The sequence below is a fragment of the Pleurodeles waltl genome, chromosome 5 (assembly GCF_031143425.1).
Source record: "Pleurodeles waltl isolate 20211129_DDA chromosome 5, aPleWal1.hap1.20221129, whole genome shotgun sequence".
NCBI lineage: Eukaryota > Metazoa > Chordata > Amphibia > Caudata > Salamandridae > Pleurodeles > Pleurodeles waltl.
The window spans coordinates 1,055,477,399-1,055,504,608 of NC_090444.1; the positions used below are offsets into that span (position 1 = coordinate 1,055,477,399).

The 27,210-nt window shown below is 43.5% G+C and overlaps 1 protein-coding gene across 16 annotated transcripts in view; it reads right to left on the minus strand.

The window, feature by feature from the left end:
• The window catches only part of EYA4 (EYA transcriptional coactivator and phosphatase 4), a 614,551-nt gene that overhangs the window by 189,119 nt on the left and 398,222 nt on the right, over nucleotides 1–27,210 (minus strand). For 10 of the 16 annotated variants that reach the window (XM_069235264.1, XM_069235265.1, XM_069235263.1 and 7 more), the window contains 2 exons: nucleotides 874–998; nucleotides 438–503 (listed from right to left, as the gene is read on the minus strand). In XM_069235264.1, the coding sequence (XP_069091365.1) occupies nucleotides 438–503; nucleotides 874–998 (191 nt within the window). The remainder of the gene's footprint in view (nucleotides 1–437; nucleotides 504–873; nucleotides 999–27,210) is intronic. The other 6 variants (XM_069235270.1, XM_069235269.1, XM_069235262.1 and 3 more) reach the window with 1 other exon arrangement.

A 27,210-nucleotide genomic window follows, 5' to 3' on the forward strand; every position in this document is an offset into this window, starting at 1 on the left:
GGATAATGACCTTTTAAAACTCAACCTTGTACCCCAAATCACTAGAAAAGGAATTGGCAGGTGGTTGCTCATGTGATGTTTAATACTTTATCTGAGACCACATTGGTAACCTGTCTAACAGTATGACGTGGCTCTATTCACCATGAGATCAAGCAACTACACAACAGGCTTTAGCTTCAATACCTGCTACCTCAGTATACCCGCTACTTCTGTATGGATACCCGCCACCTCAATATACCCACCATCGCAATATACCCGCCACCGCAATATATGTGCAACTTTCCTGTTGCTTGTTAGAAATCTTAAGAAGAATAGAAGGACACACGCAAACGATTCAAACAAGAAGAAACAGAGGCAAGTGCAAAACAGAGACGCAAGGCACAGCAATCCAAGAAGCACGCAGTCACCCGCATGCACGGTACCATCGCCTAGCGTACTTGCAGAAGATGGAGTGCTGCAACTCAGCAGCCAGTCGGCAGTGTTTAACACCGTCATGTTCTCTCCTGAGAAGGGGAGCGATGTTCAGGTCAAGCATTCAAATAAGCATTTGCGCCAAACACATGATCTATACACAGGGCAGACTGGATTTCGACAATTGCTTGGGACTGCACACACATAAGGCGAAACCAAAGGCTTTTGAGTGAATTTAAAAATACTGGTCGACTTCAAATTATGAAGTCAACAGGTTTCTGCATTTAGAGTTTGTACTATCGATATTACTCTTTATGTGAAAGTACCTACCGCACCTGATAAGGCACATTATGGGGCATTGGTAGGTAACAATATATACATATTCTAGCATAAAATAAGCAGCACTAGGTATAACAAATAAGAAAATGTAGGCAAAAGTTGATCTGTAGACTTTAAGCTTACCTCCTGTGCCATTAGTTGTAGCTGAAGTGCTGCTGAGATTCGCTTTATCTAGTTTGGAAGCACCAGGTGTGTCGCTACCCCCAACATGAGTATGAGGACTTGATAAGTCCTGCATTTCCATAGACCTATTCAGAAGAAGAAAAATAACAAAGTCATTAGAAGACTTGGACTCTTTCTTTTAGAATCATTTTCTGCTCACTGCCTCTAGGGCTCCCACAACACACTGCACCCCCTTCTCCTCTGTCCACTCTGACAATCTCGAGTTAAGATCAGCCTTGCAGCTCTGGTCACATAGGTCACCAGAGAAGAATGCTGCTTCAGCAAGGGAAGATTGAACTATTTCTACTAGTATTCTTTAGTATGAAAACTAGAGCTTTCATAACAAATAACAAATACGAGGCTGCTGCATGCTCTATCCCTATCTATAATTCATATGTGCTTATGACACCTAAGAGTGTGCTCAAAATGTAACCATTATGTTTTCCTAGACATTTTTCAATCAAGGCACCGACAGTGCTATGCTTCCATTTACTTTCACTGTACATTATGTTCAAGCAAAAGAAAAACAAGCCTATGGACACCAGAGTCTGTGAAACACTTTAAGGACTGGTTCAAGTCCAGAGGCGAAACCAAGCTCACTGGAGCCTTCATGTCAGTGTACATTTATTAATTTATTTTGAAGAGGTTTACAGCAAAAACAAGACATAAAATAAGTGGCAGATTGATTTACATGATGGCAATGTTATATCAAGCAGGGATGGACAACTATCAACATTCCAGCAAGCAGGTTCTAAATAATTCTGTATACATTTTTGCAATTGATTATGTGCACTGTCATACGGCCTGGAGTTTGAGCTAGTATAATCTTGTCTGCTGTCTGATAATAGGTTGCGATCTGCCGAATGTATCATGGAGTTCAGGGGAGCCTAAAAGCCAGAGCTCTAGTTGGCAGCAATGAACGTTCCAAGGTGGAAATGGTGCTGAAACGGTGAGAACTTCAGTTGCCTTTTGAAGGATTCTGTGCAGGTAAGATTTCTGGATGTTGATGGTATGCAGTTCCAGATTCTTGGGGTGTTAGAATTCCTGAGTTACCGCAGGACGCATGAGATGACCAGTTTCTGGGTCAGGCAGTTCGGAGCCCAGAGCGTAATGATCATTACAAAATGCAGGCGAGTTTAAAGATGCTTTGGCCTTCAACTGGAAGCCACTTAAGGGTGTCCCGAATTACTGAAATGTAGTCATATGTTCTCCGATGCTAAAACAACTGCTGCACTTAGAACCACTTTCAGTAGAGCTAGACATATTTGGGTAGGACTGGAAACTATATATCACCATTTTGACATCCTCTTAAGGAACAAATGCTTTGATTCTATTTAGCCACTTTAACTGAAACTGTGTGCCTTTTACCAATCCTTAAACGTGCGCTCATATATATAGGCATTGGTTGAGCATGAAACTCAGAGACTGAGGTCTCACAATTAAGTGCGGGATGTAGATTTTCAAAGATAGTGTGACTGGACGCTGCATACACCACATTTATACAGAAACAATGATTCTTAATGCCCAAAATATGTTTGTTTCTCTTTTAAATCAGACAAAAAACACAAGTTCTTTTCCTACATGTTTTTCAGCAGCTTGAAAGGTAGGTCACTGGGGCGGAAATCTTTGCATAACAGAGCAGTCATTAAGATTCACAAAGTCTGAAACTCTTTCCAATGCCATTGACAGTTTTGTAGACCATAGGGTATGCAAATGGAGTGCTAGACAGACCATAAAAACTCTCTCATATCTGGCGGTTGGACAATCAACCATTGTGTAGTTTGTTGCCCCTCCAACAGAGAGCCTGATACCACCATGATTTTGGATCAGATAACAGGTTTGCTATGCCTATGCTGCTGTGTCCCTGCAATGCACTATTCACCCCCAAACAGAATTCAAGCTAAAAAATGTGTTCACAGGCATCACCAATCCACTGTCTTTTAACTCAGATTTCATTCATTTTTATGAGGTGATGATGTCAAAAATAGTCTGACAAATAGGAAGGCAACCTATGCAACACAGAGAAACCAGAACATCCTCAGCTTAATACATTCCAGGCAGATCTGACAGTTTCCCAGTTGGAAACCCACAATGCCCGTCCAGGTACTTTCAATCAGAGTACTCGGCCTTCACTCGATTGCCAAGGTGAATGTTTCCAGGAAACTCAAGCTGACTTCTGAAAATGAGTGAAAACAAACTTTCTTAGAATTGTTTTTTTTGTCAAACATGGTGGGGCTATTTTGCCACACTCGATGTCTCCATACAGCATTCCACCAAAGGCACTGAAACATTTGTGTGTTAAAATGTCTCACAATACAATAGGATGATCAAATACAGACAGACTTGTGCATCACCTCCACCACTGCAACTGTGCTGTAATGTCCCTCCAACTCCGTGTTACAATCTAAGTATAATGAGGAAAAGTGTAATCAATTATATAAGTCAATATCTCCTGAATTGAAAATTACCAACTTTTCAGAAGGCCAATTAGTGTTTATATTATGCTCCTCCCTCAAAGCGTCACACCTCTCCCACCTGTGAAACGAAGAAACTGAGGGGTTTCTTAGGCAAAGGTCTGGAGCAGCTCAGCAACAGATGTAACTGAAGTAGTGTCTTAAAAAGGACGACTCATTCTTTCATGACACTATGGGGGTCTTTATGACTTCAGTGGACGGTTTACACTGTCAGCTAAAGTCCAGACGGTCAGGTTGCCGCCAGTGCAGCCGCCTTCCCGCAGGCCCCATTAGGCAGACAGTGAACATTGCAACTGAGTGGCCGGGGGGGCCCTGCACTGCCAATTCCAGCTGCATGGGCAGTGCGGGGGCCCACATGGGGCACCCTGCACCCTGTCTCCGCCAGCCTTTACATGGAGGTGCTAGCATCATGTAAACGCTGGCAGAGAGGGGGTTGGTGATCCCCTGAGCGGCACAACTTGCAGCACTGCCCTGGAAGATTAGGACTGTCAGGACCACCAATCCCTCCTGTGTAGGAAAACTGGCGGTCCGACCACGGCATGACTGCCACGGTCATAATGTGGCTGTCATACTGCCGCCAAATCAGTCGGACCACCGCTTTGGCGGCGGGTCAGACCTCCACCGCGACCCTGGCAGTCTGAAGACTGCCAGGGTCGTAATCAGGCCCTATGTGTGCTCTTTCAATCCCCAATCAGCCATAAGATCTTTCATCTATTTAAAAATCATGTGCAAGTACATTTGAAAACTATCCGTTTTAAAGAAAAAAATAATTGCCAATATGGGTAAGGAAGCAAATACATACAATGAGAAACTAGCAAGGAACAAGGATATCCCTATTAAAATAGCAGATAATGGTTATGTTTACGGACATATTTTAGGACAGAAACGTGGAGGTGTATATGAATGATGGAACAGTGTACCTGACTCTTCATGGCAATTCCACTATACCTAAATGTTGAATAAAATACTGGAATGGGCTGAGACGAATGGATCTCAGACAACACTTGAAAGCACATAACAGGATAACTAGGAGTAGAGCTGGTAGAGTATTTGCTATCAAAAATGCTTAAGAACCCAAAGGATTGAACCGAGTCACCCACCATTAGCGGGAGTAAATCAGTTCAAGAAACAGTAGGGAAATATTTAGACCATTGTTTGCAGAGAGAAGTAGAACAATATTAGGATATGACTGATTTCCTTCAAATGCTAGCAGAAATAAGCACTAAAGTGCCTGTTCACACTGAACGTCACAGCCTTATAAACATCTATTCCTCAGGAAGGCATTGTGGCCGTGGAACGTTATTTGTTAAAGAATAGTAGGTGACAATGAAATATGTATATTGGAGTTGCTGCACTTTTCTCTCTACCTATTCTATTGTGTCCTTCATAAATGTTATCTTCAAACATCCAGCACAGTGATGGATTAACAGCTAGATGTGCTTCTGCTAATACTGCCATGCAAAAATCTGAAGATAGGCATTTATTAGACGATGAACAGTGGAAATCCAACTGAAAAAATGCAAAGATGCGTGACTGACCTTTCTTATTTATAAAACACCAAACATTTGGAAAGTAGTTCATGAATACAATTTAATTTGATCCCATGGTTTACTTCAACTAATTAGTTTAAATATGTGCCTGTGGATAATGAATGATGCATCAATAAGTAATGACATGATGTATGGAAGTTGTATTGATTATGCACAATGATGGATGTACAGAAGAAGCTGAAGGACTAGACAAGTATGAAGTACTAGACAAGTAAAGTTGACTGAAGTCTGATGTATTTGACAGACAGCTATACATAGGGAAACATGAGGAGGAACAGACATAAAATAAAGACATTCACTAAAACCGCAAGTCAGAGTTACGTACACATCCTACGCACAATCATGAGACATCAAAGGAGTTAATAATGAGTTACCACATATAAGACATACCTATCAGATTACAATGGGGTTGCACATTAGGGCCAAAAGTATTTAATTATCAGTCATACCTCCTGGTCAGCATCTGTTGCCCTCCCCAGGTCCTGCTGCTCCTGTGGCCCCCACCCCCTCTTCCCCAGCAAAACGCTTTTCCCACCCTCCTGCCTCCCAGCCTAACGGACCTCCCGCCTACCTCTCCTTCTTAATGGCGGCCACAACGCTGTGAGGGAAACTCCACCGACTTCCTGGTCAGCATCTGTGGCCCTCCACAGCTCCTCTGGCTGCTGCTGCCTCTGCCTTGGGAACGAACTGAGCGTGCCTGATTCTCAGTTCGAGGCCCTCCTCCACCCGCAGGCTCCTGCTTGCGCCTCATCCCTGGTGGCCTAGTGGCCACCTACAAGTAAGCATCTCTCTCCGTCTCTCCTTTCCTCCTGCTTTTATACTTCTGCTGTTTTTCACTGTTTTTTTCTTTATCTATTGTTTCTCTTCTTTTTTCTGTCTCTTCTTTGACCCTCTCTGTCCTGCTGCTGCCCATGCGGCCTCTCCCCCCAACCGCCCCACGAAGCACTTTTCCCACCCTCCCACCTCCCAGCAGACTGGACCCCCCCACCTCCCTTCCCTTCTTAATGGCGGCTGCATTGCGGCCGTGCTGCTGGCGCATCAAAAACATGCCAGAGGCAAGCCTGTTTGCACCCGGACTGCGTCCAGCACCAGGAACCCTGGTTCTTCGACAAGTCATTCCCTGGCCAGCCTCCATTACGACGACAAGACCCTCCACTGCCTTAACATCGGACATCTCAGCGCCTGGTACACCGCATCTCTTAAGGACGCCCACAGACCTTTTTCCTGCCGGAACAGCAACCTCAGGTTCAGCCACAACAAACACCCGAAACACCCCAAACATGAAACCACTGATGCCCGCCACTACCTCATAAACTGCCTCTTTCTAAATATACGCTTCCTCCATAAGCACACCACAGAACTTTTGGACCTGATCAACTCCACCCATCCGGACATTGCATTCCAAACCGAGACCTGGACCAACCCTAGCTCTGGACCACATATCGCCATCGCAATCCCAGACGGATTCAACATCCTAAGGAAGGACCAGCCTTCCCCTTCTGGATGGAGGATTGGCCATTGTATACAAGTCCTCACTCCGCATCACTGTCAACAGGGAGGAACACTGCACACAAAAGGAACACCTACACTTCCTGATCCACACCACTCACAACTCCTCCCTCCATGGCACCCTGGCCTACAAACTGCCCGGCCCCTGTCCAGCCTTCATCAACACAATTGTAGACATCACCACCCCCCACGCCCTGGCGTCGACTGACTACCTCCTGCTCAGTGACTTGAACTTCCACCTCGAGGACCACAATGACCAAAACATCACTTCCCTACTCGACAATCTCGCCACCCCAACAACTAATCACTGCACCTGTGCATGCCGCAGGACCCACGCTAGACCCCATTTTCACCTCAAGCAGCCGGATTACCATAAAGAATATCTCCATTCCGGCCTGGACTGACCATCACTGTCTAGACTTTGCCATTACCGCACCTAACGCCCGCCCATGTCCCCAGGGCCCCCCACAGGAAATGGAACAAAATTACATTTGAGAAACTCACCACAACCCTTGACAAATAACTCCTGCACGCCACTGACGACACCAACATCGCAGCACACAACCTCAACGCCTGAATCACCGAATGTGCCAACTCCTTAGCCCCCCCTCCGATCAACTTCAGTCAAGCACATTCCAAAAAGAGCCAGCTGGTTCACCACCGAACTCCAACAATCCAAGCGCTCTTGCAGGAGCCTAGAGAAGAAATGGAAAAACAGCAAAACCAGCAAAGACCTCGCCTCTTTCAGAGCCGCCACTGCCACCCATCACTGATGCATCAAGAACGCAAAAAAAGCCACACTCCGGAAATGCATCAGCACCTCCCCGCACAACACAAGAGAACTCTTCACAGTAATCAACAAATTCACCAATACTCCCTCCAAAGCCACCAACATCCCTCCATCTCAAGACATCTGCGACAAACTGCCCACCTTCTTCCACTGCAAGATTAAGGACATCTATGACAGCTTCCTCCCACAGAAGCTGCCCAGCTTCAGAACCTATGACAGACCCAGCCCCCAGAACCCACCCAAACTGTCCACAGCAGGTCCACTCTCATCACAGAAGAAACTGAAATAATCATGAACAGCTCCCACAGACCCCTCTCCTCACCACATCTACAACAGAGCTAGTGCATCCATCGCCCCCAACTCCGCAAGACACTAAACTGCTCTATCAAAACAGCCACCTTCCCAATGATTGGAAACATGCTGAAGTCTGCCCTCTCCTGAAGAGACCCACAGCCGACCCATTAGAGCTAAAGAATTTCCAGCCCATCTCGCTAATACCCTATCCGGCCAAAGTCCTGGAAAAAGCCATAAACTCACAGCTGCGACAATTCATTGAAGACAACAACTCTCGGGATACCTCCCAGTCTGGCTTCCGCAACAACCACAACACAGAAACAGCTCTTCTTGCAGCCAACGATGACATCCACAGACTCCTCGACCGCGGCCATACTGCAGCACTCATACACCTCAACCTCTCAGCAGCCTTCAACATGGTCTCCCACAGCACCTTATGCACCAGACACCACGATGTAGGAATCCGCGGAAAAGCCTTGCAAAGGATTCACTCCTTCCTCACCGGAAGAACACAGAGTCAGGCTCTCACCCTTCATATCTAAACCAACAGAAGTCAGTTGCGGAGTACCTCAGGGATCCTCCCCAAGCCCAACACTCTTCTACATCTACGTGGTCCCGCTTGCAGCCAGTGTCAGAGGCCACTGAGTGAACATCGTGTCATACGTAGATGACGCACAACCACAACTCATTATATCCCTCACAGAAGACCCGGACAAAGCCAAGAGGAACTTTCACACCAGAATGAAAGCTGTCGCCACCTGGATGAGGGAGAGCTGCCTCAAGCTCAACTCAGACAACTCCACTTCACCCTGGGATGACTTCTGGTGGCCCACATCGCTGCGCATCCCACCTACTCCGACTGACCACGCCGGCAACCTGGGAATCGTCCTCGACTCCTCCCTAACAATGACCCGACAGGTAAACTCAGGGCTGGCACACCCTCTGCCAACTCTGCAAAATCTTCAAATGGATACCACATGACTGCTGCAAGATAGTCACCCACACCCTAGCCACAAGCAAGCTCGACTACAGCAATGCACTCTACGCTGGCACCAACCCAAGAACATCAGGAAACTACAACTCATCCAAAACGCCACCAGACTCGCGCTGAACTTCCCCCACCAGGAATACATCTCCCAAAACCTGAGACTCCTCGATTGGCTCCCAGTGGAGAAGCGAATCAACTTCAAACTACTCACCCACACCTACAAGGCCCTTCACAACATCGGACCAGCCTACCTGAATCATCACATCTCTTTCCACAACTCCGCCAGACCCCCCACGGTCCGCCCAGCAGGCACTCGCCACCATTCCACGCATCCGGAAAACCACCGCCGGAGGAAGATCTTTCACCTACATCACAGCCAACAGCTGGAACAACCCATCCACACACCTCAGAAAAAGCCCATCACTCACCACATTCAGGAAGAACCTCAAGACATGGCTCTTCGAATGAGGCCCAGACCCACCACCAGCGCCTCGAGACCCTCACAGGTGAGTAGTTGCCCTTTATAAAAACGGAATTGATTGATTGAGTCATAATTATTTTAATAGGTAAGAGTTATCTGGGAAACAGAAACGGAAATGTTTCAGACAAAAGACATAATTGTGTTGGGATGGGTATATAAAAAAACAGGAACATAATGCATTTAATAATGATAATGTGCAGAATAAATGTGTACGCTTTAATAAAATAAAATGCAAAAATTGGATTAAGCAACCATATGTACTAGTGCCAAGCCTACATAATTAAAGCTATGTTGCCTAATAAGTTTGCATGACTGGAAGATGATTAATATGTAAGGAGTGTTGTTTTCGGACCTTCCCATAGACATCTTTCTCCTGATGAATAACAGTTACAAAAAATGTTTTTGTTTAACTCTGCAACTATTTCTACTTACACAAGGACCACTGTAAATAAATGAACAGGGTTATTATTTAGAAGCTTAGCTATGCGAGTTCACACATGGAAAAAAATATTTTTTGATGAAAGACTGAATCATACGACATGAAAGTAAGGACATTTAGATGATTAGAAGTGACTGTGGTCACTTGATGTTGCCATCTAAGGTATTGTGTTCCCTGTGGGAAGACAATGAGTGTTCCTGTTCCCATGAGATATCAAAAGCTTATTGGTCGCTTGGAGTAAAAAGACAGCACAAACTGATACCTTGAATATATGTGATGTTTATAATAGTGTGTGTTCATAGAGTAGGTTACCATTACTTCATTCATTCCTTTCCATGCCATTCTACCGATTTCCCCATTGTGCTGAGACTTCATTGAGTTTCCAGAACTCTCTTTTCGAGAAGTTCTGTTTTTAGTATTGATTACTTAGCTGACTTTGATGCTAAAACCTTATGCTTGTGATTTCACTCTTTCAATTTTGAAACTCTTTAGGAGTTTCTCTAACACCTTTTTCCCCATTCTTAGAATAGGGATTGTGTCCTTTATAGAATGAGCTTGATTGCATTTCTTTGCTATTGATTACTGACAAACTTAAGATTCATTTTGATAACTTGTATACTGATTCTGATAAAGATGAGCTACTAAAGATTTGATTAGTAAAGCAAAGAACACATACCGAACTCTCTTCTTTGAGTAAAAAAAGAAATTGTGATGCCAATGTGATGTGATTTACAGCTCCTGACTAATTCTCACTCAATGACAAAGATCCAGAGACCTAATGGAAACTTTACAGCGGGGATTTCTCCCAGAAGAGTTGGTAGCCTTTCTTGTAAAGTGATAATTTAACTGAGATCCCCGCTCCAACAAATGTATTTGAAGATTGGTCGTTTCAAACAGCAAGCAAATAGCTGGGTAAAATTTAATTGGGGAATAGTCTCACTGCGTGCAATTATTCACTTGTGTCCTCAAATGAAATTAATTGAAGATGTAAGTATGAGGCTAAATGCATTATTAATATAAAATCCTCATATATTAGAAGACAAATAATGTGAACAAGAAATGTACTGGTCTTGCTGAAAGGGGTGAAATGAAATGCAAGAAATTGTGAAAACAGTGCATGAATATTCCATTACTGAATTAGAGTCAAGAACTGCATTGCAGCACCATGTGAGTGCTTTGTGAAAACCAAGGTAAAGACTAGAATTTATTAGGACTTGTTTGACAGGTGCTGATCGCACCCAAAAAATTTAAAAATAAAAATAAAAATAAAAGTCAAAAACATTTTGAGTTCAAAGTTTAATACTGCTCTACAGAATCGTGCAAGAACAGTGAGTGGTAACTGGGGGGCGAGCTTTAATTTTAGAGGCTCCCCTTTTTAACAACTTCAAAGGTCAGATAGGCATAGGCCTGCAGCAGCCCGGCAACAAATGCAAAGGGAGAATGAGCCTCGTATTTTTATGACGCTTTGCCATACAACAGTTGGACTGGCTGTTAGACTAGGTCGTTCACTGAAGAGGTCTTGCATCTAGCGACGGCAACACATTTTAAATGCTACAATATCAAATGCGTGTCCTCCTTGTGTCATAACATTCCTAGACATACTTCCCCTAAAGGTAAAAGTATAACAAACTCCAAAAAATAGGAAGTATATACCTAAACAGTATACCAAAGTCGTACGTACCTAAGCATTCTGATGGAGAACCTGAAAAAAACCTGAAAAGCACACATTCAAACTAGGAGTAGGGAGGCCACGTGCGACTTCAGCTCTGGCCAGGTAAACAATGCGCATATAGGAAGAATCACCTATCACAATGGTTAATTTGTCACTTTTTTTTTTGTTTAAGCAATTCTAGAGCACACAATAACTCGGAGCCAAGAACGCACCTACAACTGACTTATAATCAACAAGGAGTGTGAATGTAACAATAGCTCATGAAAGCGTACAAAAAACAAATACAAAGCTGTAGTTTTGGAAAGAACATGGTCATCGTCTGATTCATACTCGTACTGGTGTGTCTGCCAACTGAAAGAACACAACCCGAATTATAAGAGTTGCTGCTCTCCGAGAAGTCACTAAGAAACGCAGTACGTAAAGAACGCACTATGTATGTTTTCCTTCTAACCAATGCCACGACAGAGGCTGAAACATTATGCCCCTCCACGCTGATGTTCCTTTGCGAGTTTTTGCATTCATTCCGAGATGGGGGTATTTACTGTAACAACTGCATGAAAATCATGGGTGAATGATATAATGCCCATGTTACCTACTTATTTAACTTCTACGGTCAAAAATTACTTTCCGAGGTTTGTCGTTAGGAATGTAAAAATAAACTGCACTCGAAACAACCTTTTGCAATTTCTACTTCAACACAAGCTTTCAAATGACACCTGCATCTTCAAGCACAGTAAGGCATTTTGTAAACTTGTGGTTTTCTTGAATAAGCCAAAGATTTCTGGCACTTGTAATGGAAAAGTGTGCCGAAAGAGGCATATTTAGTGAGGCTCGCTAGATGTGTGTGTGCCATAGAAATCCCACACCAGAGGCATAATATTTCTGTAGCTAACTCTGTGTGTTATTTTTCACGCTGATTCGGCTGTGCACACCCACCAGCATATTGCCCTCTAATCAATGACTCAATAGTTCCAACATTATCCAACGTGCTAGAACGAAACTCTGCTATTTTAGGACTTGTAGGCCTCTTCTGTCAATTCTTAAACATTAATACCACAACTCTCACAGTTGTTAAAGGGAACTACCACCTAAAAATACACAAATAAACAAGCACTGGTAAAGCAAGTGAATCTATCGTGCTAACGTATTGAGAAAAAGAACTAGGCGAGTAAAGTAAGGTAAATCTAACAATCGAAAAATTGACTATTTTGAGGAAATCTGTGCCTGCACTAAAGTCCTATTTTTATGACTAAGGGAAATCAAGTTTGAACGACCATGGATCCATCATTATAATCGCTCTGAAAGAAACGACGGACCACATGAAGGCTCACTTGCCTATTCTTCATTTCAAATAGAAATGAAACAACACTAGAGTGAAAGAAACACAGCCGTAATTAGAGTCCGTTTTTATTTCCATTTGAAAGATATGATTCTGCCGATATAGATAGACTGATAGATAGATAGATAGATAGATAGATAGATAGATAGACAGATAGATAGATAGATAGATAGATAGATAGACAGCCTTCGTTAGGGACTGCTTTTTTCTATGTTACTGTTGAGAAGCTACAGGGAGGGAAAGGCTGGAGGGAAGAGTAATAAAAAGGGGGAAATGGAATGAATGGCAGGGAGTAGGGGAAAGAAAGCCTCAAACATCCAGCAGCCTTAGGGTGAGAGAGAAATACTTTAAGGGCTTAGCTAAGACTTAAGTGTCAAGTCAAGGGCTAAAAGAGGTTGGTTAAAATCTGAAGAAGGGGGAGACAAAGCCCACTATAACAGAATAATAGGTTTGTGTAACAGCAGCACTGTCATAAACCAGAAAAACAAACTATCTCGTCTCGCCAAATCATCCAGGCCAGTGATGTGTTCATTTAAAAATACTATCAATCACCAGCTCATAGAAGCTACCATGCGGCTGCTTTAAGAGCACTCCCCACCTCCATAACCACCCTAAGTGGCGCCCTTCCAGCTCAAATGAAAAAAGAAAAGAAAACTGTGAATCTGAGCTCCTCTTTTGAGCTTCCTTTCCATACTAATGGAGGACTAAAACCCAAGAAGGCAAAATGTAAACTATCCTGATGTTAACCAAACCAGCATAATACCAGGCAGCAAAAGATGGGCTTGCGACCGCTGCCTTACCCAAATCATAACAAGAAGCTGCAAGTAAGTGTTAGAAGCAGCACAGGAATATGCTACATTCATCTGTTCCAGTTTTTCAATAAATATTTTCAGGAAAACAATGTGTGGCTGCTGGCACTGCCATCAGGGATTAAGTGATTTATAAGACGAAACACATTTTTAGGTTGAAGCACTCTAGACAGTGCAGCTGTCTCGTTGAAGACTTCCCGGGGGCCATTCTGAAAGTTGAACTAGGAGTGCATTCCGCCCATTGCTTACCACTGTCTTTCTGGTTTATAACTAACATTTGCTTGCTTACTATTTGCCGGTTTTATTTGTTAAGCTGTCCAGCAAATCTTTGTCCCTCCTGTGAAGCATAGCCTGTTATCACCTCTCTGACTCGTTCCGTGTATTCTTCTAAGAGTGCCCGCTTTCTGGAAACAGGCCTTTACATTTTGCTCTTATGTCATCTCATTTGCGGTGCATCCAAAGACAAAGGTCAACTATCAGGTTCTGCCTAGAGGGGGAGCTTGATATTTACTTTTATTTCTTTGAATTCAAAGTGGGAGGATTATGACAATCTGGGATGTGAAAGGAAAGGCATTTTTCTAGCACAAAAATTAAGTGTCTGTAAATTAACTGTGTAACTATTTCAAAATACATCAGAATTAGGAAAGCACAAGAGCACTTTTTTGTACTTTCTGAAGTGTGGTGTGAACAAATATTCTAATATGATCAAAACACTTCAATTCACTAGGTGATGCCATTTCCACAAATTATTGTTGTGTGCTGTATAACCTTTTTCAGTAAAATGATATGTCTTTACAAACATAATAATAATTTCAATTGGAAATGTGTTATCTGTAGTGGCAGCATTATTGTTTGTGCGTTCTATAATTTTAGCAGTAATCCTGTATGTCTGTGCAAATGTAAAGGTCATTTCAATTGAAAATATTTTGTCTGTAATGGCAGTGCGCTATCACCCCATGCTTACTCCAAGCCACTCTATGCTACACCACACCACACTACTCTCCTCTATGCCACTACTCCACTCTATACCACTTCACTCTGACACTACTCCCCACCACTCTACACCACCCCACTCTCCGACACTCGACTCTACAACACTTCGCTCCAAACAACTCTCCTCTATGCCACTAACTTTTAGCCATGCTGAACAGCAGCCACAGCCATCCAAGGGTCCAAGATGGTTAATACACTTTGGCAAAACCAGTAGCTCTTGCATAGGTGAAACCAATTGGCTTTGCCAATGCTTGTTTCTCCTCTCATGAACTTTACATTCAAAGTTTTCTCTAAACATGTGGATTCACAGCAGAGCATATAAAAAGCCTGGACATTAAGTGTGTTGTAAATCCAGGCTCTTAAACAAGCAGCGGTTTCAATGCCTGTCATCCTCAACTACCTGTTTAGCAATGCTTAAAGGACTCTCAAGACCACCATTCTGCCTTCAATTTGTCTCCCTTCTCTTCACATGAAGCCATTCAGGCAACAGGGACTCCACTGCCAGAACTGAAATATGGAAGCATCATTTAGTCGCCTCAGATTGATTCAAGAAGAACCTGTTGTTGCATTGGGTAATGGAATATTCGGTGAACTTGTTCAGGTCATCCATGACCCTTCAGAGGCACTGCTTTCACATGTTACACCACATACATAAGGTCCTAAGGGTGAAAGGAACCTTGAGGTAATGTTTAGTCTACTTAACTTTTTTTCACAATCTGGGACAGCCGACCCGTCTCCGTCTTATCAAACATAACACATACCAGCCCCATCTTAAACATGCCCACTACGTTGGAAAGTGGTCAATAGCAATAATGCTTTAGTAGTATATATAGGGGGAAACGGCGCCTAAAAAGATATATGCATACACACGAGAATACATATGCACAGATCAGTGCTTAATTTGTCATTAAAAAAAAAGGTGCCAGTGCTCAAAGCCCTCCTCTTAAACAAGCGCATGCTGCAATTAAATGTGTGAACATGGAATACTGAGGTGGCGTAATCCTGGAGCCATATCGGGCCTCTTTAATCCATATAAAGCCACTCCCTGCCCCTCCAGCTCACTGTTGCAGCTTTCGACTTTCTCCCGTTGTGACGCTTTTTCGTTGTTCCCTTCATCCTTCTTTCCCATATGTGTCTTTTGCTCGCAGCAAATGCTGAGGCAGAAGAATAAGCCCGGCCCTCAAAAATAAGTGCCGGTGCTCAGCACCGGAAACAACAAGCACAAATTAAGTACTGGCACAGACAGAACCAAACGCAAACTTTTACAATTGCTAACAAAAGTGCATCTGCCTCCACTGGTGGACACCATATATACACATGCATAATAGATGAAAAGGGACATTCAGTGTGACGATGACAACATTTGAAGAATTAATTACACACAAAACTTTAAACCCTCCTAATTCTTTACCACATAGGAAAAAAAATTGTAAACCTCTACTTATGGCTTCTATACAAAGACCGAAGGCAGCAAAACTGCTCAAATAATTTATCCATGATGGCTAAGAGATTACCCATCAGACATACAATTTATGAAAAGTTACTCTGAAGGCAGAATCAGATGCAGCAAAGAGAAGAGCATTACAAATACCGATTTTATCAGAAAGACGCCCCTAGGAAGAATACAAAAAAGACAAATATTGAATTCACGGGATGAATATATTTATTTTACATATTGGGAAACGGCTTTACATGTTCAGGCTCAAATCCAACAAAACGGTAAATCAATAATTAAAATAGATTATGTAATGTCCGTTTAACATTCGACTGTGTCATTTTCCCTAAACTGGAATAACTGCATCAATAATCTGCTAAATACTAGTACATAATGCTAATTTCATAATGAACTAATTCTAAAGCAGCATGCTTATTATTTTAAATATGTGCAATGCAAAGGAACTTGTAAGAACATTAGACAACATTTCACACGGAATGAAAATGAAAATTCTAAACAAAACACAAGAGGCATTATTGAGAAGTCAGATGCATTCTAACCGCACAAAGACCTCTGGCAAACGTAAGCCCATTAAGAGAAGTGAAAAAGAAATCTGCCAAAGAACCAGATGTTGCCTGCAGAAGAAGATATTCCACATGTTGTCATCTGGCTCCTAGTGTCACCCCTGAATGGATTGGAGAGATCACGTGAAGTACAGAAAGAGAACTTCAGCTCAGTCCTGCTAAAAAAAGAAAACTAAAAAAAAACTAATACAGCACGTGAAATGCAGACAGTTTATTGAAATAAATTGTAAGTGGGCATTAATATGGAAGGTAGCTTACAAAGCAGAAGTGTATTAATCTACATAGGATCGATGTAAAAGTATAAAAAGTTATTTATTCTCAAAGAAATGTGGCGCCTTTCGTACCAGAAGGTGCTGCAATATTCGAACACGATAAAGAGGCTATAGGTTCGGAGGTGAAATGTTGGAGAAGTGGAAACATTAAATAGTTTAAGGCACAGTGAATCTCATCATGAATTGCCCAGTATTGTGGTGCAGTACTACTACACCCAGTATTACAATACAATGGCTATCAAAAGAGGGTTAATATGCAGGAACCTGTGTATCCACACGGATTCTCCCACGTCATTGCCATTGAGAGGTGAATTTTGATCTGGTATTTTGCCTGCTTTAAGCAGATGAAATGCCCAGGTCAAAAAAAGTGGAACTGTGGTATTTCTTCCGATCTGCAGCACATCTTGTAATGCTGATGTAGCAAGTAGCTTCTGTTGCAAACCACATCAGGAGTGCCTGGTCACTCATAATGATGGCCAATGTCGAGCCACAACCACTGCTGACAAAGCATGTCCAAGAGTGTGGATCGAGCTGGACTCTCCAGACTGCTCCACAAATGTGGGTCAACTGGGTTCCAGTGACCCTAGGAAAACGTGCGGTACATGCAATTAGTAGATGGCTTGTTGAGTTAGTTTGCATTATCCCACCTCCACTGTTTCATCTCAAATGCTGGTAAAGAACATGAGTTGTTGTGATCGGTATATGGGTAAGGAGATAGTAAGAGAGAAAGTGTGTGTGTGTGTGTGTGTGTGTGAGAGAGAGGTGAGAGAGACAGAGTCAGGGTGTGTGTGAGTGTGTACATACACACCCACCCTCAGTTGAGGATGGACATCCTATTCACATTTCCTGATAGAAACTTAATGTTTGGGACTTTCTGACAGGCAGTTACACACCACAGTGACATACTGTTATCTTACGCCACCCACCCTGTGTCTCCCGGAGTTTCTGTAGTATCGCACCACCAGAACATGGAACAAGTTCCAGTTAACATTAGGAAAATAGAAAACTTGGGTTTTAGTGAGATAGATACAGAGACTTTGTGGTCTCAGATTATTAAGCTCCAGTCTAGGGAAACAGGGAACAGTTGGATGTCCTTTTGTCCCTTCATGAATAATGTAGTATGAGGAACACATAATTTCATTTACAGATATTACACCTCCTCAGAGATCTGACGGTGATAAATCAGTCTGAAAATGTAGCTTCAGAAATGTAAGCAATCTGCAAACAGCTTCAGCACAAACTCCAAAATTCAAAGAGGTGAAGGGGGCTATAGGGGGTGGGGCGTCAGTCTCAAATAAGCAGCCAGGTGTTGCTGGAATCAGAGCAGCTTCACATTGCAAAGCAAGGGTCATGGTGTCTGCCTTTCATGCTGAATAATAAAAATAGAGTTTGTGGATGCTGCCTGCGTGTGGGCCCACCTACCATTACCTTTCTGTTTTAAAATTTGAAATTTTGCTAGAGAAAACACTTTCTGCAGTGCCAACAATGTTTGGATTTTGTATCATTTTCGGTGGTCCTCTTTTAAGTGTTGTTCTCATTCTGCATTCTAGGAACATCATTTAAGTAAAGAGATACAAACTGGTGAGTGAAATTTCTTCCCTCTCTGAAGTAGCAATCAGGGTGCGCCATAAGGGCAAGCCTGACCTAGAATTCTCCTGAGCTCGCACCAGTGCTTAATTTGTAAATAAAAATGTGCTGGTGCCCAAAGCTCCCCTCTTAAAAACGCAGCTGCTGCAATTAAATGTGCCAACACAGAATACTGAGAAAGCGTAATCCTGAAGCCATCTTGGGCCTCTTTAGTCCCTTTACAGCCACTCTCTTCCTTTCACCCCATCCATGCAGCTTTCTGCTTTCTCCCACTGTTACACTTTTTCCTTTTTCTCTTCCTCTGTCTTTCCCATATGTGTCTTGCTCGCAGTAAATGCTTGAGGCAGAAAAATAAGTGGTGGCCCTCAAAAATAAGTGCTGGTGCTCCACACCTGAAACTACAAGCACAAATTAAGCACCGGCTCGCACAAGAAATAGTGCAGTCCCACCCCTCACCCCTACCAATTACCAAAAGGCAGTGTCCAGGAAGAACTAACCAGCAGCACCTTGCAAATAAAGTCTTTTTAAAGTTTTTAATGGTAGTGCTGTTTCCATCCTCTTGGCTTCATTGTCTGGATCTCCAACATCTAGCCACAGAATTGCATGCAATACACTTCCACTGCCTGGGAAGCTATCTTTGTCGTTCTTCTAGTGCGTTGGTTATCCAGGGGCATTCAAACTTAGGCCCACTGCTTTCAGTACATAAAACACACATAGAGCTTTACTACTACACATGTTGTACATGCATACTTCACACATACTTTACAGAAACAGGATATCAGCCTAAGTTTCTATTTTTTTGCATATCAGCAGAACTCTATACAAGAGGCCTGGTCAACTATCACAAAACATGAGATGTTATAGACACACTTTATGTGCTAAACCGAAGACAGGGGCAGTAGTCCTCTGTCTACTCTGAAGGGCTGTTCGGAGCATAACTCCAGGTCAGAGGGCACACATTGTCAGAGAAAGGTCACACAGTAGATTAGTGTGATGCCAGTGACAAAATAACATCAGGATACCAGATACACACACAGTCAGACACTAAGAGCAGGGTTACATACATGTATATCATGCAGGGAACATTCCAGTCAAAACTGAAATCAATTCAATACTGGACAGACCGTTTGCCTGATTCTAGTGCCTATCGAATTACTTAATAACATTATCTTATATGCAAATAGTTTCTTTCTACTGCTTTACAGCCTCAGCTTCCATGTTATCTCCAAACGTCTAGTCCCACTATATCCTAAAACTCTGCATGAAAATCTGACCTCGATGTAATACTTTAATTTGTTCCATTTTATTTCTTTAGATGCCCCTTCCTTACCTCCATCCATGCATACCTCCTCTCTCTAAGTATAGCCTATTCACGGTTGTATGCTTTTCTTTCTTAATCTCCTTTATTGTATTTCTGCAAATTGTCAACACTTCATTTCCTAGACAACAACCTCCCCTTCTTTGAAACCATATCCATGCAATCTAACAACACCTCTCTCCTAACTTATATAGTCATTCCAAAAGCCATCCACAAGAACTCATATAGCTCCCACTAACAATCATATCAAACCCCTATTAATCCTATCTACCACAAAAAGACCGGATGAAATGCATCATGTTATTTTATTAAAACCGCAATTCTCAATAACCTACAAAAATCAATAACCACTCGATTAACCACTAACCTTGGGTTCTCAAGTAGCAAGTTACTCGCCACAAAGCTCCAATGCTCCGTCAGGGGTAGTAGGTGCTATATAAATCCAATTACAATACAATGAAAACAATGTCTGAAACAAGATGTGGAAGAGGCTACTTGTGATGGTCCGATTTCTTATTTTAAGAATTTCCTGCTTCAAAATGGAGCTAGTCTAAATGTCCATGCTTAAATAAATGTTTGTATTTTGCATTTGTATTGGAATATTTAAGAGAATATCGGCTGCCAAATGACTGGAAGAGTTCTGTGTCACCGAGTCAACTTGCTGCTCAATAAATATTCATTAAATATGCTCACTACAGTTAGATCCTGCAGTGATCACTCCAGAAAAAAATAGAGCTTTAATTGTGTCCTTGACACTATCAAGTGTTGATCTGAGCACCAAGGACACACTAAAAAGTGCATCAGCAAGTGATTTTAGGATGTATGGCCACAGATCACTGAAGCAGATATCCAGAAGAAAGAAATGAGCTTTAATGAAGTCGCTCACCGTGTTCACCCACAAACAATACAAGACTACTGTAATGGGACATCAGAGTGGGCATCGCCGCTAAGAAAGGCTCCAGATAATAAATGCCACAAATGGCCTAAGAGAAAAATTCAGATTCAAAGCAATAAAAACTGTCCTTGCCCTGATCTTACAGTAAACAAATGCCAACAATTTTGCAACATTCAATGTTTGTTATTAAAAGACTCAGACAAGTATTTGTAAAGCTAGTAAGTCCGGCAACAGCAATCAAGTATTTTTTTAAATTTAATTGTATCGACCAAATACATACAAAAATGAAAAAAAACATTGAAAATGTAAAAAACAAATGAGTGGCTCAGAAGCCTGGGCGCTTCAGTCCTAGCACTGAAAACCACACGTTTTGATGCCGCTGTGCACATGTGATTAGATCGAATGCTGTCCCTCACTGTGCAAGACAGCCAATGGATCAAGTGGGCTGACCCATTACCCCATGCCATATGCTGTGCAAAACGAAAGCATAATGTTTAAGACATCTGACTTGAAGTGACCAATGAGTGAAGAGGGCTGACAGAGAGAGAGAGGGGGTAGGAGAGAAAGAACGAGATATTCTTTATGAGTGAGAGCATTCTAGTAATATGTTTGGAAAACTGGAGGTTGGAGAAACAGTCAAAGATGACTCTAGGGTAGCCCTGAGAAAATCTGACTAAATAGCAAAGACTGATATTCAAATGAACAGTGACAAAGGAGACCCTCTGTTAAGTAACCTTTATATAGATTCTTTCTTCAAAATGCACCTGTTCACTGAACGACTACGAAGCACGCCCTCGGAGGTCATTTATATAGTTTCTGTTTGAATAGGATTATACCTGCAAATATCCTGAGAGAAGGTGCAGGAATCTTAGCCCCATCTATATCTTATCACAGAAATCAGTAATTTAATAAGGAAAAGTAGTAGCCACCTGAAAACAAGTCCTTAGTTCTTCCTTGCCTAACAAAGCCACACCCGATACAGTCACGATGAACAACTACAAACCAACAGAAACCCATAGCCAACTTCCCAACCTCATTCAGGATTCTAACGATTGTAGATAACCAGCAATTTCGCCATCCCTTGGCAATTACAGTCTTCTTGACTCATTACAGTATGGTTTTCATTCTTGGCATTCCACCAAATAAGCCCTGTTCAAAATATGTGATGTTGCCTATGAAGCAGATGGTGAAAGCAAGACTTGCTTGTTGGTGCTACTGTACTTTTGCTCAGCCTTCTTTGGCATCATTGACCATATCAATCTGCTTTGTTGTCTCAACTGTCTTAGTCAGACCTTTGGACAGTTGCCTGGCTGATCTCAAATGTCTAACAACTGGGCCATAACCTGGCCAATCATGCAAGATCTTGGGCAGGATCCCACTGGGATTGCTTCCACTAATAACAACAACTACCTCTGCCCCATCCAGAAGATTATCGTTGTTCGTAACCCCCTTTGTCATGCTTGCACTCTTGACACACATAAATCTACCACCACTTCATCAATAAAGAAAACACCAAGCCCAAGCAAACTCCCTCTCTACCAACGAACCTTTGATAGCAAACAGTTTAATGAAAAACAGTGGATCTAAACCACACTACTACTTTAGCTCAATCCTAAACAGATGACTAACCTCCCAGCCACTCAATTCCCTCCAAATCAGACAATTTGCCCAGGCACCAAGCTTAAAATGGAAGAGTAGGTTAGCCACTATTTTAACTTCTAGATGCCAAAATTTGTAGATGGCGAGAGTGTCATTTCTAGCTCTGGTTTCATTGCCATATCCTCTTTTTTTCAGTTGCAAGTGAGCAATCACCGGGTAGTAGTGGGAACTAACATCAATTCCTAATTCAATTAGGCAAATCACTATGGTCTGCCAAACCTTCAAATCACCCATATCAAAATGGTTTAGAGTGTCACAGACTGGCTAGTAACTGGAAAGAAACCATAGGGCTGTAATTCTCTGAATCAAATTCATTGCATAGGCTGCCTATCAGCACCCAAATCGCCATCAAGATCTTCCATCTCTCTCACAAATGCATTCTTAGGAAAGCCCATAAACACTTTATCAAATGAATTCAACCCTATATGCTTGGATGCTACCAGTGCTCATCCAACAGTAGCCTACAAGAGACTCAGGACTTACCTGCCATCTTAAAATGAAAAGGACGCTTTGCAGTCCAAGGCATAGACTATGGACCTAAATGAACCGCCTTGCTTTAGAAAAAAAAAACTAAAAACTCAGGGTGTGTAATCCCTTTTTTCTAAAACATAAACACCATGAATCAGATATATAAATTGTAAAACAAAATGGATTGAAGATCAGCTATGCTGAGCTGCTTGTGAGGCATTCTACTGGAAGCTCAAAATAAAAAATGAATTAGTGGTGAATATATTAAGTGAATATGCTCCGAGTCATCTCAAACTTTCTGCGAAGAACGTTTGGATTTAAAAATTGTGTGGTAACCCACCCTGGCTGTCCTTACTAAGCATGCAAATTACTGTGAGAAGTTTCTCAATTGGACAGGGAGTGCGTTGAATTAAGTAGATTTAATATGTAATCACCGATGTTGCACAAGCAGCCATTTTACATTAACTATAACATGTGTGATTGGTATTTGGAAGCCTGTAGTACTGGGATCTTGGGTTACTGCCATTTATATCTTTGAAATAAAAGTTGGCAATAACCAAAAATGCTAGCATCGTGAGAAACATTTTTGAAGTAAAAAGGAGGTGTTTATGGGAAGGTTAGACTCAGTCTTTAATACCCACGTCAAGCATCAAGATTTCATCCAGAGACCATCTCTTTAATTAAATAAAGTCTTGGTCTTCAGAAAAAATAAAGTGCCTGCATAGACATTTGAATGACAAGGGATATGAAACACTTTGAATATGGAATTTCACACAAACAAGGCATGTAACTTGAACTGATCTCACTCGTGATACTTGTGATCAAAGCTCAGCGTTTCCCCAGCTAAGCAGTGTCCTTGGTGCTGTACTGGTGCAATAAAACCACTAACTTCGACCGTTTTTAGGTCTGTCTAAGGGCAGTTTTGGCTTTTTTACCGAGTTCATGTAAATAAATTGTAAACTATAATAAGCAGAATTGAGTGAGGGCCACTCGCTGCACCAATATAGTGACCTTCTTTAGGTCTAGGTATGCTTTCATTGGCCACTGTATTCTTTTATGTAAGGCTGCCATATTTGTGCACAACACATTGGCGTTATTCGGGTTCAAGTAAAAGTGTGTTCACATATTTGTGAGTGATTTCGCAAATGTTTTTTGTGGGCGATGGTGAGAGAGTACATTCAATATGTTGTTTTCCTGTGTTGCTGTCAATTTAGAAAGAAACCAAATGTTTTGTGTGCTATGGGAGACTTTTTGTGAGGGCAACTTAGCTATATCTGTAAATTTTCTGGCACATTGAAACGTAATGATACAGCAGCATGTGTGGCAGGGCACGCTGGAGAGAACCATTAGAAAACGGCTGCATTGCCTCTTCTATGAATACAGTTTACGCAGAGGACATTACACCCGAGTAGGAAGGCGCTGATGTTTTATGGTGACCACCAGACTGTAACTCAATGGGGAGAGAATGGGGCACCAACGGACACAGCCAATGACCCAGTGTGGTGTTATTTGAACGCTTACTGGCCTATTTGCTATTGAGATGTTTTATCTACGGTCTACAGTCTACGGTCGGCGTGAAAGCTAGCTGCTCCTTCGAGATCTTTATCACTTATACGCACTTTGGCGTGTCTGGAGAGTGGCGCAGGGGTCCTCTGGCATCTAGAGGGTACCCCTCTGTAATCAAAAGACGCACTCTTTTGATAAGGATGTCTCGGCCAGCATGCACGGCTTTTGAAATGTTCGGGAAGCGTATCGGCAGCAACGCGTCTGACCGAGTGCCCGTTCTCCCGCTGTGAAGCCACAGTTAGCCCCGACCCGCCTGGAGAGTGATGCCCCTGTTTGGGGTCTGTACCAGAGCTCCGCTGTAATCTGAGATGTGCTCCACATCAGTGTAGCACTAGCGGGAGTAGGCTGTTCTGCTTTGCTTCAAACTAAGAGGAAACCAATGCCAAGAAATGCAGCACTCCTAGTTTGAGTAATGAATTTATTAAGGCACTTCCCAGATATCAAATAAAAGCACACGGATATATAAACATGAGCATTTAACTTTAATGCAGTAAAACAATTGTAAATGCCAAAATACTCACAGCAAGCAATTAAACAATGACATGCATAAAAAGTGCACTACATTAAAAATATGCACAGAGACAGGAGAAGCTTTTCCTATAGGATATGATTTGGGCAGTGCATCCACCACCAAAATGAGTTCCTTTTACCTCAGTGCCAAGCTTCCCCACCTTATATACCTTAAACAATCCCAAAAGGAAGATTCTGGCAACCTCCCCCTCCATTCAAGTAAGTTACGAAATTTAAGCCCTGGCTGTACTCGGTCTGTGTCGAAAACATGCAAAGGAACAGGCCCTGCCCCGATGCGGATTCCTGAGAAATAGCTGTACCTTTCTCGGCTGAAAGCATTCTCACCCTCGTACACTCTTATCACTTCTGCATCCCCCACAATATGTTCCCTGCTCTGGTGAGAAGAGGAAAACACATTTAGTGTAGAAATCAGGCTTTGTGTAAAAATACCTGCACCACCGATGTGAAGCAGGCACCTGAAGCTAAGCACAAAATGGAGCCAGTGGTCAAGATGGAGTCATGGTAAATACAGATAGCATTACATCGGCCAAAGTAGATAACGGGTGTGCACAGTGCTTAGGGGCCTGCCCCTTTGATTAAATGTTCTGCGAGTCAGTGTAAAGTTTGTGGGACACCCCCAACCAGGAATACCCTCTACTGAAGGCCCAAGGGCCCATGTTAATGACACATAAACAAACAACCAGTCTATTTATATTTAGTGAAGCACTCTCACCATGAGTGATTGAGAAGGTACCTACATGGAGGAAGAGCAAGTCACTTACCTCCCTATACACAATTACTTCTGTAAAATCATGGATGCCTCTGTTTGGGCAGTAGTAAAACAAGCGGTGGCTCCCCTGGAGCAGAAAATTTCACAGTTCACAGAAAAATGTGCCACCCCTCTACTTCGGATGGGAAGACACTGCGGGGTTCGCACCCCCCTACCTCTGTGGCGCTCCGACCATGTGCCTCTGCCTAATCCCAAACGCAAAAGGTTCTCTGACTCACGCGTGGACACGGATGCTTTTGAAAGACGCAAAAAGGCCTTTATGGCACATTCCCTCCTAAAGGAGCCAGACGACCCAAACCTGCATCCTCGGGATGCAGACTCCTCCTATAACAGTTCCAGATTTCCTCCGGCCTAGCCCGACATGGACTCCCCATCCTCAGGCACGGACCAAAACATGGGATCACGTCACTGGTGCCCCTCCGCCCAGCTCCTAGAACCTCAAAATGACACCAAACCCAAAGGGTCATCTGATATGCTGCATGCAGACCTCGTCCTTCATCCCCGAAAAATGCTAAATGAAAAGTATATTTTATACAGCATGGCTTATCACCCCGTGAGGGTCTCAAGGAGCTGTCTGTGGGCACGGGGAGATTAAGGGGGTCATTCTGACCCTGGCGGTCATTGACCGCCAGGGTCAACGACCGCGAGAGCACTGCCAACAGGCTGGCGGTGCTCTCAAGGGCATTCTGACCGCGGCGGTTTGGCCGCGGTCAGAAAGGGAAAACCGGTGGTCTCCCGCCGGTTTTCCGCTGCCCTCAGGAATCCTCCATGGCTGCGCAGCTTGCTGCGCCGCCATGGGGATTCCGACACCCCATACCACCATCCTGTTCCTGGCAGTTCGCCCGCCAGGAACAGGATGGTGGTATGGGGTGTCGTGGGGCCCCTAGGGGCCCCTGCAGTGCCCATGCCAGGGGCCCTGCAGGGGCCCCCGTAAGAGGGCCCCACAAAGAATTTCAGTGTCTGCTTAGCAGACACTGAAATTCGCGATGGGTGCAACTGCACCCGTCGCACCTTCCCACTCCGCCGGCTCCATTCGGAGCCGGCTTCCTCGTGGGAAGGGGTTTCCCGCTGGGCTGGCGGGCGGCCTTCTGGCGGTCGGCCGCCAGCCCAGCGGGAAAGCCAGAATGGCCTCCGCGGTCTTTCGACCGCGGAGCGGCCATATGGCGGTTCCCGCCAGGCGGGCGGCGACCGCCGCCCGCCGGCCTCAGAATGAGGCCCAAAGTGATTTGCCCAGAATCACAGGACGCTGTGCTGATGTCGAGGATCGAACCCCGGTCTCCAGCTCCTCAGGCAGTCGCTGTGACCGCTGCGCTACATCACCGGACAGCTCCACAAGTCATTAGACAAAGAGGCTCATAACTGCCTGCAGGCGGAGTTGCCCCATCCTTCCCAACCTGACAAGGTGGCCTTGACCCCTTACACTGATGAACACATGGCCACCTTCTTGGGCAAATTCATGTGCGACCCAAAGAAAGGGATAGACAGATCCTGTCAAGCCTGTCAAGACTAACTCCTCAATATCTCAGGCCCTCTGGACCGTATCTTAGACATGGCAGAGGACACGCAAACCTCCGGCACCATCATTTCTCCAGATGCCCTGTTGGAATGGGCCCAGAGAGCCCTTATCTTCCTAGGAAACTGTGCCATTTGACGGAGATTTGCAGATCACTGCTTATAAAGATAGATCCCAAGTTGGGAGTCCTCGGGCGAACCCTCTGTTCGCGAGCTGGGGAAGTTCGTACAAACTTTCACATCGCTGGACAAGGCCCAAACCTCAGTCAAGTAAATTTTCAACCTCTGGGTTTTCCCGGGAGCTGGCCGAGGCAGGGGGCGCTCGGTCAGCCACTCATAGTCACAGTCCCCTAGCAGGGGCACT